Raw genomic sequence first — 14,635 nt, 5'->3', positions numbered from 1 at the left:
GGAGGCAAGAGGTGCTTTTTAACTTTATTACATTAGTCGCTTGTAAACATATTGATATTATCGAAAACAAGTCTCTCCTCAGCAGTTGAATTGTAAAATACATTTTTCAAAACAGACATAAAAATGCCAACTAACACAGCATTACCTTTGGCATGCTTGTATTTGTGCATCCATTTGAACTTTATGGCAGAATGAGGCCACATTTGATGCCTCGTATCTCAGGAGACGAAGCATCAAATAGGAAGCATATCAGCTGCTGGGCCTGCAGGAGAGAACACAACAAAAATGAGTTCAAAGGTGACTTGTTGCCAAACAAAACAATATTTCATGACAATACAACAAATCCTAACGCAGCATTGCACCTGGTTGGTCAACAGAGCAGCTGACGAATGAATGATATGTTCATAATTTACCTCTTTCTGGCACTCTGGGTAGATTATCATTTCCCCCACTTTTTCTAGTTCTGACCTCTCCTTGTAGATGCTAGTGTGACAATGAAAGGGACGAGTTATTTATTAATACATATTCCACATGTATGCGCATGAGTAGAAGTTTGAGTTTTCTTTTTCCTTACCTTCTAAGAATCAAGTTGAAGCCGCTCACAACCGCTTCCCCTTGCAGCGCCACGATGAGACAGGGAGCCGAGTAAAGGTCAGCCATCTTTCAATGAGACGAGAGACGAGGGAAGACCAACCGTTGAGTGCACTGTTTATAAGAAAGTCGGCCCTAAAGCAACTTACTACCAAGCCAACCTTCTCACCCTTTCGCTCCCTCTTGATGGCACCTTCAGTGTCTCGGCGATATGTTTCCTCTGCTCATTATCCAGTATGCTCATCCTACCGGCCACCAGATGGCAGCCTGACCTCAGCAGCTGCTCAAGCATTGCCAGCTGGGATGGCAGTCGGCTGAGAGGTGGAGCATTCAAGGGTAAGATCAGACAGGTTGTCTGCCAGAGAGCACTGTGTATCCCTGGTACCAACAAACAAGCAACACGTTGTTTACAAAGGTCATCTGGAACAGAGTCATATTTCAACATCATTCCAGAGGAGTCCCTGCCAAAGTCACAATAAATGATTAAATAATTCAAAAGCAGCCATTTTGCTTCAATAGATAAGTGAACCATCAGATCGTCAATGCTTTGACTTTAAAGTGAGATCAGTGGAACCTGAGTACACCACGAATGAAACCTGAATATAGGGCAGAGCCTAGCTCTGCAGACTTGACTGAGCATTTCTCTTAGTACAAGTTATCAATACATAGAATTGTCTGTTCATCAAAATAAAACCAGACAAGCAGTCCAAACCCCTATTTGGTCCCGATGGCCTTGAAGGGGAAGCACTTCCCTGGTCCACAGGGGCCGATGTGCAGCTGTGTTCACGCTCCACAGAGACTAAAGGGTCTGAGTGCATGCTGAGTATCTGAAAGAAGGAAGCGAGCACACACGCAGAATGTTTGTCTTTTATCAGTCGTAAGTGAAATAAATGTGTGCGATCGGCATACCTGCTCCCATCTCATCGTGCTGGTCTCGGTGCAGCACAGCCCCTCTGGAAAGAACCTCCTCACATCCTGAATCGCTTTCTGATATGATCCTGATGCTATGAAATTGGTTACAGACCTTTTAGCCATACAGTAAAACGAGGCAAGTTGCAGGCAATTCAAAGTGCTTTACAGAATACACTGGTACTGTTGCACACATAGCAATCCAGTTCTTTAAATGTGTACCAGTATGCACTAGCAGTACAGGGCACTGACCATAAATGCCATTGTGTGAATGAGCCATGCCATGATAGGTCCACAGCGACGAGTCGTCTTGGTCCAGCACATCCAGCAGCCTACTTACAGCATTTTCCCCCTGGAGGCAGAGAGCCAATGAGGAGCCGGAGCACAAGTACTCCACATGGGCCTCCAAGTCTGAGGGGTCCTGCACACAGAGGTTAACACTTCATGAATCATCAAGGCCTACGTTTTTAGATGAATGGAAAGCTTGTTTTTCAGAGATAATCATTGTCAGTTACACTTTCTGCAGGCAGCAGTGAGTGGGCGGTGCTTTTGTCCAGGATCACTACATGCAGGCCCACCATTGTGAGGCCACACAGCTGGAGTTCGCAGGCTATTTTAGCCAGCGTGTGATTCCAGATTGTTGGCTTGAACAGGCACACAGTGACCTGTGGATCTGAACAGAATCTGTGATGAATGTTCAAAAGTCCTGTCATGGCTTCCCGCACTTACACACTATACAACACAACTCTGTCTAAAAGATGTATCTCTTGATTATCACATCAACGTGTAACAGAATTCACAGAAACTGTAACTTAGATAGTTAGACATTAATATGATAATATAGTTTGCCACTGTTAGACACTCGATACAGATCTTACTGAATGTAGACATATCGACTTATTGTACGGTGTATGGACGTGAACTTGATCATTTTTGCTGACCTCAATATTGTGTTACATGCTTGTCTGTTTGCACACGAATGTCCCCAACATCCTACCCACTGTGATGCCAGAGTAAACAGAAAGTTTCTCCTGACTATTATAAGAATTGAGCATTGTGCAGACATTTCATGTTTTATCTATTTACAATATTTTAATGTCAAATGAATATTCCGATGAATTAACAGTTCATTGCTCTTTGAAAGGGTGTACTTGCATTATTATGCTATTATTATATCAGTGGCACAAAATGCTCTCAAAATTACAACATCGTTTATCGCAATTATTTCTGGGAAAATATATTGCCCAACAAAAGTATCCCGGCAGGCCGACCTTTGAGAGAAAACTGTGCACGCAGAGTCAGAGTCTAATTCCACCGATTCATACAACTGAATAAATGTAATTGTGCTGTAGTTGAGTTGTTGTTAGAAATCTACTTTTAGACATCACGATATCAATGGTTGTTGTAAATATTATTCAAGATGTTTTCCTTTTTTACACAAACCTGTTGTACTGCAGTTTTGCAGAGGAAACCTCACAACTGGGCGTACGCTGTGGTCTGTAGTGGACAGAAGTGGGGGGATGAGACTTTTCCTGGCGTATTATTTTTCCATTTATAACTCAAAAGACTTGATTTTAGACTTGGTATCTGATCGCATGTTGTATACAGCACTCAACAAACCTACCAGGAATCATCTCGTGCTCAAAGAAGAAGAGGGAGGCTTGTCTGAAAGCCACTTCAGCTGTGGCTGACATCAGGACGCTGAGGTTACCGGGGTCATCTTGCGGTAAGAGTTTCCTCAGTGAAGCCACAGCATCCAGACGTTTAAGAGCACACACTAGGGCAGGAGATGGCATCAGGCTGTCCACGCTGTCTTGACAGAGCTGCTGCCCGACCTCGTATGGATTCAGCTCCTGAGCCTGAAGTCGAGTCAACGCAGGCAGCCACTTCAGGCCAAGCAGCTTGAATCCTGTATGTTGTACATCACCTTTATCATCAACATTGCAACCATTGAAAAATAAGGTGTGGGGGGGGGGGGGTATTCTAAATAAATAATTCACTCACATACTCGCTACTCTGTTCATTCATTAAACTGTGTAGGCTGCTATGTGTATTTGACAGTGGATTTTGTTTGTTCTGCCCACTCCCCGTTTCAAAACGCAGGACAAGCTGTGCTGCAGTTGAACTTCGCCCACCTTCTGGCTCCTCTGTCAGCACTCTGTGTAGGAGGCTCAGGCCCCGGCTCATGTCCTTTCCACAGACCGTCAAAATCACCACCTGCTCCATGTCGGAGTTGGATGAACACTTCTGATGGGACAGGATCACACTGGAGGGATCTGGCACTGCCCACATACACTGAACTAAAAGACAAATATACAGAAGAAACGTAAAGGGAAACAGCAGAGGAGCATCTGCTACTTTACTGATGCGGAACACACGGTGCTTACCAAAGACACGGTACACGTAGCTGCTGCAAGGCACAGTGTGGAAACAGAAGCTTGGCTCTACTGTCTGAACTCCATCAACTCTGGACTGGATGCAACCCAGAAGCTGTTGTGCCTTAAATTCTCTCATTAGAGCTGAAACAACATAGTAACTAGAAGGTGATTTTATTGGAGAAACGTGCTGACTTTTCACATTATTCAACCTAAAATGTACAGAAGCCCTAAGAGGCAAGTGAGGGAAAACATCTAGTTATCCATTTTCAAGTCTGATCTAAAGTGTTTACTTTTGATGTCATTTGTTGAGATGAATTATGCTCTAGATATAACACGAGATGGGATTCAGACCTGCTGGCAGACGATCACCGTGGTGCACTGCATTTTCTTTCCTCAGTAACAACAGCAGACAGTGAGAGGGCAGCTCCAGCTGACCCTGATCTGGGGTCACAGTCTGTGGGCTGCAGAACACACGAGCCTGGAGGAAATATACACAGGCTTCAACACTGTGACAAAAAACACAGAAGTAACGTTTGGTGCATTTGGTGTAAAGATCACAATTGCAGCTAAATGTTCCATTACGATAGAGATGTCATTGCTCTAAGTTCGTACAACCAAAATCCCTTTTCCCATTCACCTCTACAAGTGTCTCCAGTGAATCGTGAAATTCCCTACAAAGCAAATAGTGAACAACATAAAATATATTGTCTATAATTGACATTTGACTTTGTCACGAGGCTCAGTAAACTCGTATCCTTGTGTTCTACACACCGTCCTTCTGAAGGTCTGGAGTCTGAATGAGTGGCGTGTAGTTCTACCTGCTGGTTGGAGAGTCCAAGGACTGCAGCTTGGTTGCTCTGAAGCTGCGGCCTCTGCAGCCCCCCCAGTCTGAAGCCTCTGCGTTCACAAACAGACAGCACTTGGCCGTAACAACATGGAGGCACGGCAGGCGACACCACCAGGAGTAAGTCAGCTAAGTGGGGGGGAGAAGGATTAGTGGCTCCACTCATGTAAAAAAAAAAGTATTATCCTTGCTGCAAACAAAAGTTCCTGCAGGATAGTGAAGATGAAAGTTGAAAATGAAATGTGGGCAGATGGCAGTTTCCCCCCTTTTGACAGTCGTGGCTCCTTGTTGAGTTACAGTACCTTTGGTTGTAGCACACAGAAAGACTCCTCTTCTGTCATTCGAAGGAACAACTCTACAAAAAGTAGACGGTGACTGATTACAACAGTTTTAGAATCAGTTTTTCACACAATCGAATGACATTTTGACAACAAACCTATTCAGAAGCCGCTTGTGAGTGTGTGCACTTTGTCCTCCGAGTCTTCCTGAAAACCACAAGCACAGCTCCCTGTGGACCTGGCTGGCCAGTCGAGAGGAGAAGAAGAGAGGAGGCTCGAGAGGATTGCGATCTGTCTCTCTGGGCATCAGCGGATCTAAGGAACTGAGATCGTTCAACACTGAGTGGGCATGAAGGCCCCGCACAGCAAGGGCAAGAACAGGCTGGCAGGTCTCATCGGTTCTCTGGAAAAGTGGTACAGCACCTATGAGTCAGGAGGGAGAGAATTTAACTTCAATGAAGACACTGACAAAGGACCTATAGGACACAGTTGGAACCAGGATGCACACCAGACCAATGAGCCAGACGGAGAGTTATTGGGTATTTTATGGCCAGACGGCGTTCGTCATGTCTTACCAGCACTGTCACTCAGGAACCCCTGTGGTGGATAAAGGAGCCGCAGACCACACACATCGAGCCCCGAGTCGAGAACACGTTGGAGGGTGTAGTGTGTTATGACAGGACGTAGGATGAAAGCTTTGCACCCCAGAGCGACCGATACCTGCAACAAAAATATGTATTTATGTAGCCTTCACTACCGCTGACTCAGTGCTTCTTAGGATCAAAAGACACACGCCGTTGAGGGACATGCTCACTTCTGTGTGCAGCTCCTGTGTGGTCTCTTTCCCCTTACAAACATGCTCCTGAGTCTCCACAGTCTGCCAGTAAAAGCCTGGACTGAGACCAAATGTCCTATCTATAACCTGAAACACAAAGCCAAGGGAGCAGAATACAGTCAACAGAATGCAAGATACGCCCTTGAAAAAGATATGAAATCACACTCTCTGAAGCACATCACCTTTCTGTTGGAGGTGGTGGAGATGAAGCCATCCAAACAGGAAGAGGGCAGATGGATGGGTGAGGCATAGGCTTGTTGGTCCAGCAAGTTTCTGAGCTGAGGCAGCCAGCTGGCGATTAGACTGAGCGAGGTCTCAGTGAGGAACCTGCAGACATGGTTATAGAAAGGTGTGTGGATGTCTTTGTCCCTTTTCTACAAAACAAACAAAACAGAGGAAGAGCATCAGCACAGGTAATATAAAGCCTACAGAGACTGTGTTGCTTTTGTTTTTTTTGCTGTTCACCCTTGGTGTATAGCAGTGACGAGCCACAACTAAGACGTGCAAAGCCAGTCCGTCCTCTGTCCACAGCTGCTGGAGTCCTGCAACCCAGAATGGGACCTTTGCACCAACCTCGTCTTCCTCATGACGTGGCTCAGGGCCAACCTGATACACGTAGGCAAGCGACCCTTACATGGTGAAACTCAGCTTTACAATAACAAACAGTAGGAGAGAGAAGGCGCTGCTCACTAACCAAAGACAGAAACCAAGCCACTAAAGTGTTGTAGATGTCTGATTTGGTTGCCGCTGAATTCAGATGTTTTCTCGTCCTGTGAGATCTGGATCCAACCACGCCAGGACTGGAGAGTTCTACGGTCAGTAGCATTCGTCTCTCACTTTCAATATCTGCTGGTAGTGTGCTGATGGACTGTAGATGAGATACTTCCTGAAAAACAAGTCATACTAATGTAAGTTTGGGCCTTTTTTCTAAGTACCGTACTGTACATTTTGAGTTCTGTGTCACTTACAAAATCATAAAGAACATCAGTCATTTCAGCAGCTGGCTGCTTCTGATTGACAGATTTGGGTGGACGATGTATTTCCAGTTGCTTAAGAATCTGCTGGTGTTGTTCATGTCGATATGTCTGCTTAACTCGTGCTCTCTGGCGGTCACTGTCAAAAACATTGTCACGGTTAAAATATATCTGTGTATCCTCGATGATGTGCTGAATGAATGGAGACCAAGGCATACCTCTGCTGCTTTGGGTGTTTGGTTGTTCTTTGCTGAGTTGTTGGTGCGCTTTTCATTTTCGGGTTTCTGTACTCAACCTGTACATGAGAGGATTGTCTGCCTCCCCACAGATTGTGTGACTCGACAGCCTGAGGTAGCTTCTCCTTCAGTTTCTCTGGAACATTCCCTGGCACTGAATATGTAGGGTCTGCGTATTCATTCGGATATCTATCTCCATTTCTGTTCATCTCCCTGATTTTCTGAAGCAGCATACTCTTTCCAGTCACTTCCCTGGAAGCAGAGACATGACAATATGATTTGAAACAAAATGTGCTGGACTGAAGCGTGACAAATGTTTCTATTGCAGGATATATTTACCTGTCGCCGTTCCGTGATCCAGCATGCACTTTAAGACTGAGTTTCTTTGCAGGTGGTGTTTCCTGGTGATTGTTGCGTTTGGCTGCTGACTTGGACTCTGATGAAAGATTTGGGGATGTTGTTGGTGGTTGTATTGAAGAATCAGGGCAACGCAGGTCAATGTAGACAGTGGGACATTCCTGCTGGCTCAGCTGCAGCTCGTCTTCCGACCTCCCCGATGATTTTTTCCACACATTGTTATGTCTGCATGAAACAGGTGGTTATTATTATTATCTTACAAGTCTGGTCACAGAACATGAGCACTGATGAGACTTACCTAATGTGGTTTGGACTTTTCACAGGCTCGGACACAGACTTGGTTGACTGGCTGTTACAGAAAGCAACTAGTCTCTCCATTATATTTCCCTGGGATCTGTCCTTGTCACCTTCTATGATGAAAGCATTGAGGTTAATTGATCATGTCAATTAAATACATAACCCCCATAATCCTCCATAAACCCTTAATTATTTGCTATAGCAACAGGTGTGTGTGAAATAATGACTTACCTGCTTTTGTTTTCAAAGGTTCAACTGACGCATATTGTTGCAGAGGTAGCCCGTTCAGACTTTTGAGAACATCATCCAAATCCCACTGGTCAAGCCTCTGAATGTTAATGTGTAACAAAACCAGTATTTAGGAAGCTTTGACACCGAGAGATTACTGAACTGCATAAACCACAATCATGAGATTATCCTTAAACCTTTGTACTTTGCCAAACTCACTGCAAATGAGAGAACGGGAAAACCCCCATCAACTGTTGTGTTGTCGACATTTGGTGTCACAGAGGCATCTGGCTTGGCTCTGTTCAACTGCACAATACCTCTCTCACAAGCATCTGCCTTTAATGGTGGAACAGGAAAGGAAAGGATGCGTCTTTAGCGAATGCCATGATACATGGTGTGAACACAGTGGCTGCAGATCAATACACCCTACCTCAACATCAGCATCAGAGTGCTGTGAATCAGTTACAGTAGTGCCTTCCACATGTTCATCATCATCCAACTGCCCACTCTCTTCTGACCAGCAGGTCTGAGCTACAGGTTTCAACAGCTCCTGATTGAGAAAACACACTCACACACAGAGAGAGAGAGAAAAGAGAGAGAGAGAGAGAGAGAGCGAGAGAGAGAGAGAGAGAGAGAGAGAGAGAGAGAGAGAGAGAGAGAGAGAGAGAGAGAGAGAGAGAGAACACACACACACACAGAGAGAAAACACACACAAATATCAATGATTCATGATCAATGAGTCCTGACCTTTCTGTGATTAACACTCATGAAACTAATTTATAACTTAACTTACTAACCTCGAGATCATCATCATCCGTTGATAAAAGCTCGAAGTCTTCCGGGACCGTCAGGGACAGACCAGCTGGTCTTTGGTATAAAGTGGCAATCTCTTCATCCTCGGACTGTAATGTAAAGCCATTAACGTAAAGCCATTGTTTTTGGTGTCGTTTGTAGTTGTAAGTAAAGTTATATAACATTTGTAGTAAGAAAAAGACATACTGATGAAGAATCAAAGTCGATGGTCGGTAGATGTTGTTTCACTTCCTCCAGAATGTCCATTACTACCGGTAAAACAAAGGATTTTGTCCGGTAACGTTACCGTTTATCTGTCGCCTCACTTGAGGCTCCTTAGTTACCGTGGCAACGGAAAGCTTCGGAGTGCGTGTGCTTCGCGTGGCGCTTCGAGTCTCGTCAACAGTGTTGCCTTCAGGTGCTTTAGGAAAAATTGGAACTAACCTATTTGACAGGAACGTGTTTTACACCTGAACCGGTGATTAGCCCACAGGTGAGACGGATAGATAAAGACGTGTTGTTGGAGGAAGGTTAGGCTCAGTAGACTGCACACATACAGTGTATAAACATTAGTAAGGTCAAGTATGTGCACATGAGGCCATTGTGGCTTGTTGAAATGCAACCTGAATTCTCTCGTGCTAAAAGGAATATAGTGCACTCAGCAAGCTATCGTTGACAGATGCTGCATCAGCCGTGAGCCGAGGAAACTGTTGAGAGGTAATATTACATGTACTCTGTTCCTGTTCAAGTACTTTCATTTTTTTTGCTATATCAGTTTTGTCCTGTGAAGGTTTTTCATTTGACTTATTAATAAGAGACATTGCTGTGTGTGTGTGTGTGTGTGTGTGTGTGTGTGTGTGTGTGTGTGTGTGTGTGTGTGTGTGTGTGTGTGTGTGTGTGTGTGTGTGTGTGTGTGTGTGTGTGTGTGTGTGTGTGTGTGTGTGTGTGTGTGTGTGTGTGTGTGTGTGTGTGTGCGTGCGTGCGTGCGTGTGCGATCATCCGTCCCATGATGTGTTAAACTAATCCATTCGTTGTGGGTAAGGTAAGTTGCATTGCACATTTTGAAAAGAAAGTGAAGGCATACATGTTTTAAAACATTTATTGCGCGTTGAAGACGATTTCCCAACAGTAAGTCACACCAAGTAATACACCAAGTAATACACACATCTTGAAGACATTTTAGTTTCTGAGCTGTACAGATATGTCTTCCTGCCGGTAATGTTTGCCAAATCACGTGAATTATCGATGAATTGGGATTCATACTGTAGCTTAATGAGCTGAACTTGAAATTTTGGAAAATGCCATTTCAAATTTTAGGCCTATATGCCATGGCTTTACCTGCTCCCTGTTTAATTAGTCCCAAAATGCTCATGAAAAAGGCATGTTCAATGACATGAGGGGATATCTAAAATATATTTTTGAATATATCAAAATATTAAAAAAATGCATTAAAGCTATCTATGTTGTTATATACCTCGACATGTTTCCATGTCAAGCAACCCCGCCTGGTAATCTGATTGGTAGAGGTTTGTGCCATCGATCATACTCCTAAATATCAATATCAACTAAATCATCTTAAATCATTTGAGGTGGATTGAGACAAACTCCTTTAATTTCTCCCTTCTCTGCAGAGAGTCAGCAATGTGCCTGCTGCAGTTGCATTTAGTTGAAGCAAAATATGTCTGTTTGTCTTCAATGAAAGGAATTCATAGCATCTTTAAAATATTTTGGATCCATTTTATCTAAAGGCTACAGATGACAATATTTATCTGTAAATGTGAAACCAGAACCTGAATCATGCATTCGTATTACAATTCAAATCTTGAAATGAGAAACTGGACGCAATGAGAAACTGGAAGCATATACTGTACATTGTTGAAACTATTACAGATTACACCAACCAGATCCCTTGACACCTCTGTGCGTGTTTGTTTAGCAGCTTTGGAAGAGTTCGCTGTCTATATCTCGCAGGTCCTGACCAACTAGACGCGGTGGGCTGGTGCATGTAATGTTGTTGAACATGGTGATGGTTGTGTCGGGCTCTTCACCCTCTGCGTGAGTCTCCACCTGCCGAGGAATCACCAACGGATTCCTCAAGCTGTAGTTTCTGAGTGGGAGGGCACTGCAATCGCATTTCCACCGGTTCCAAGACAGCAAAAGTTTTTCCATACTCTCTGGAAAATCAGGGACCAGGCTTGTCAAGGTATTAGCTCTCAGGTCCAGATAGCGCAGTCTTGGGAGTAGCTGCGTTGTGCCATTCTGCAAAAATTGTCGACATTCATTGTTGGACAACAGCAAGTACTCCAAATTCTTAAGGCCAGAGAATGTATGGGTTGTTAGAACCTCCAACTTGTTGAAACTCAAGTCCAGTCCCGATAGGCCCACCAGGTCGGCAAAACTCTGGTGTTCTACCTCAGAGATGTTGTTGTGCTGCAAGAAAAGCCTCCGTAAACCAGAGAGTCCAGTGAAAGCTTGAGTTGTGACTCTTGCTAGGCAACCTCTGTCCAGATGAAGGCTGTGAAGCTTTGACAGACCTTTGAACATTTGGTCGGGCAGACTGTGGAAGCAACTTCCAGACAAGTTGATGACCGCAACATGAGAGAGCCCAGTGAAACTACCCAATTGTGCCTCCTGCACTTGGTTGTGCTCCAGCTCTAGAACCTCCAGATGACCAAGCCCCTCGAAGATCCTTTCCCCCAGGGCTCGGATCCTGTTGTGGCTGAGTCGCAGCTCTTCTAAATACTGCAGGTCACGGAAAGTCCTGGGCCTGATTCCAGTGATTGAGTTGTTGGAAAGACGCAGCACGTGAAGACTATGCAGGCCCAAGAAAGTGTCGTCATGGAGAGAAGTCAGTCTGTTGTTTGTGAGATCCATCCATCGTAGTGACTTCATGCCTACAAAGGCTCTGGGTGCCACTGTCACAATCTGATTCTGGGCCAGGTAGAGCTTTTGCAGTTTAGTTAGTTTAACAAACACATTAGCTTTGATGACCTTGAGGTGATTTCCAGTCAGATCCAACTCTTTAAGCTCAGCAAGATTTTGGAGAAGCTGTGGCTGCAGGTAAGCGAGTCTATTCCCTGCGAGAACAAGCTCCCGCAGACCTTGCAGGTCGTGGAAAGCTGTCTCAGGTAGAACTGCCAATGAGTTCCACCCTAGGTTTAGAAGCCACATGTGCGAGAGTCCTGCAAACAGTCTTTCTTCAAGACGAGTGAGTTGGTTGTTATGCAGACTAATTGAGGCTATGTTAGGTGTATTCTGGAAGATCGTACCTGGTAACACCCGGAGGCGATTTCGCTCAAGGTGAATGTGTGCAAGCGACCGAAGTCCTTTAAAAGCCTGAGGGTCAAGTGTCACCAGCTCGCCACTCTGCAGATTCAAAAATTCCAGGTTAGAGAGATCCTTAAAAGACGACGCTGGGAGGGAGGTGAACAGGTTGCCATCCAGCCAGAGGGAATGAGTAGAGACGTGCATGTCCGCTGGGACTTGTGTGAGGTTACGAGCACTACAGTACATGTTGAGCTCCAAGCTGTAGTCATCATGCAGACAGGTGCATCCTTTAGAACATGGAATGGGATCTTCAGCCACTTTCTCTCCAGCTGTGTCGGGGTCTGGCAACACCAGTGATGTTCCCAGTACCCACAACACCAACAGCACAATTGTTTGCATACCGGCTGTGGATAGAATATTAAAATATAAATACTCACTCAATTCACTGCATAATTCAGACGTTTAGATTGTTTTAATGCTGTCTGGTCGACATTATATTGCTTACCTTGAGTATGAGAGGTCTTGATTCAAGGTGGACAGGCTGTGAAGCACTGAATGACTGAACCTTGTGCAATTATTTGTATGCTGAATGGAGAGTTTGCCAAGCCCCCAAAGCCTTTTTTTTTTTTTTTTTAAGTAGGCTGCACTGAATATGTATATTTAACCCATGCATGTCCACTTGACCTGTTTTTGAAATTATTTTTTCATGTATAGACCTTTTTTCACAGAAGTTCATATTTATCATATCAACTTTGATTATTTTGATACAATAATCGAATGTCCTTAGTGATTGTACTGTTAAGTCTGTAAAATGAGAACCGCCTCAGTAAAGGTGTTAGCCATACTTAATTAAGATTCTAAAAAGTATTTGCAGTTCCTGTATCTCCATTATTCTTAATAAATGTCACGTTTATTTTATTGTCAAACAAACCAATAAGGGATTCAGTGTACAGTAGGTGCCCTTTGGTGTTTACTGAAGTCAGGGTCCTGTCACTGAGTGCATTTGCTCTAGATTTGAACTGATTCATAGATATGGTGAAGAGATACGATGGACCCAGTGCTCCAGACCTTTGACTGCATCCATGATTTTCTTTTTTCTTATATTGAACCTGATAACGGGCACATTTAACACGGGGTAATATGAGGCAAAATTGTATTTCACTTGTTACCTCAAACTTGGAAGTGTATTTCTCATATTAAATATTCTCCGAGGACCACAGTTGTGAAATTGTAACATCTTTTTGAAACTGACTAGTGGCACATTTTCCTGACTGAATGAACAAACACTGTATATCCCAATACTGCAGACTCTAAACTAATCACAGCAACATGTTTGGTCCAAAAATAGTAATACTGTAAGACGTACTCCTCTAAACTTTAGGTTCACCCCTAACCTGCTGGTCAAAGCAAATAACTAATCAGCCAATCACATTGCAGCGACTCAATTCATGCATGTAGACATTGTCAAAGCGATCTGCTGTTCAAGCAAAGGATCAGAAGGGCTGGTTTGAGTATGTTAGAAACTGCTGATACTGGGATCTTACCAGTTATATGAATGTCATTTGTATTGTTCTATACCAAACAGTTTCATGTCGATACAATTCATTTTTAAGATGCATATCATTTAATCGCCTAATAGTGGTGATATCTGTAAGCGCTAAGACCCACTGTTGTCATTTTTATGTTTTCTCAAAATCCTCCGAAACATTAAACATTATTTTCTAGATTGGATACTTGCTGAAGACGATTTAAAAAGTAGAAAACATTTTTAAATCAATAACATGAATGCTTGGGTACCATCCCACTTGCTATACCTCTTTGTTTTATTTCTATAAAAGCTGCTGTATGCACCGGTCTGTTTCATTCACTTATTTGACAATGCAGGATGAGGTCAGTTCCAGAAGTCCATTTCCTAATCACATCTATGATTGCAATGACTAACTTTCTGTTTATTCTTCTTCTTCTTCGTATCTGAGTTCTTTTCGACAACCATGAACTGGTCATGCTCGAAAGGACAACCGAATCCAGATAACACTGTGTGCTTACACATGAATTTCATTGATTGATTTGCCAACACTGGATTCATAACGGTATAAAGAAAATGTATCATCTTGAATATATCCTCTAAGTTTGTAATGTATGTCACTCAAACCTGGTCCTCCTCTGCAGTGAATAAGTAGGCGACATTGTATCAGATAGGCAGGTACGTGATGCAACCTTACGAACACTCATTAGATTTACTGGCACGTTATCGTTATACATATTCAGATTTTACTTTGGATGTTATTATAGGTGTTTTTATTGACTTATTCCACACATAATAATTGAGGTGTATCAATGTTTAACTCTAAAATCAATATTTTTGAATGTAAAGATCATGTTCAGTTCAACAGTGAATCTGGCACACATTTGGTGATAATAATTCTTAAGTATCTTCTGTATTCCAGTGGTATTTATTTGAAGACTTTTTGTTGTTAAAATACATTTGGTTACATCACATACCAAAAATAAATGCATGTTATATTTATTTTTAATGGCACGTGGAATGTGTTGTGTGAAAAGACCAATATATCATCACTGAAGCCTATATTTAATCTGCGTCTGTCCTACAAACCAATCGATCTCCATTTCACCTGAAGTAAGTTGTGA

The 14,635-nt window shown here is 43.3% G+C and overlaps 2 protein-coding genes across 2 annotated transcripts; both read right to left on the bottom strand.

The window, feature by feature from the left end:
- Positions 1-214: 214 nt before the first annotated feature.
- LOC306786727 (dynein axonemal assembly factor 8) lies at positions 215-7,780 on the bottom strand (the record flags this gene model as incomplete). Its single annotated transcript, XM_079281573.1, has 23 exons — positions 215-483; positions 575-660; positions 761-969; positions 1,304-1,418; positions 1,501-1,595; positions 1,753-1,921; positions 2,016-2,173; positions 3,125-3,409; positions 3,636-3,800; positions 3,888-4,019; positions 4,230-4,356; positions 4,697-4,851; positions 5,025-5,077; positions 5,159-5,423; positions 5,576-5,720; positions 5,815-5,922; positions 6,018-6,209; positions 6,301-6,441; positions 6,530-6,721; positions 6,804-6,948; positions 7,028-7,297; positions 7,385-7,627; positions 7,701-7,780. The coding sequence occupies 23 exons, from the start codon at positions 7,778-7,780 to the stop codon at positions 234-236; spliced, it is 3,780 nt and encodes a 1,259-aa protein (XP_079137699.1). The 3' UTR covers positions 215-233.
- Positions 7,781-10,651: 2,871 nt separating this feature from the next.
- igfals (insulin-like growth factor binding protein, acid labile subunit) lies at positions 10,652-12,385 on the bottom strand (the record flags this gene model as incomplete). The annotated part of the gene is made up of 1 exon (XM_079282382.1): positions 10,652-12,385. The coding sequence occupies one exon, from the start codon at positions 12,383-12,385 to the stop codon at positions 10,652-10,654; it is 1,734 nt and encodes a 577-aa protein (XP_079138508.1).
- Positions 12,386-14,635: the final 2,250 nt, after the last annotated feature.

Source organism: Melanostigma gelatinosum (assembly GCF_949748355.1).
Source record: "Melanostigma gelatinosum genome assembly, chromosome: 13".
In the NCBI taxonomy this organism is placed as follows: Eukaryota; Metazoa; Chordata; class Actinopteri; order Perciformes; family Zoarcidae; genus Melanostigma; species Melanostigma gelatinosum.
The sequence above is the reverse complement of the archived record's forward strand: the minus strand, read 5'-3'. Positions and strand labels throughout refer to the sequence as shown.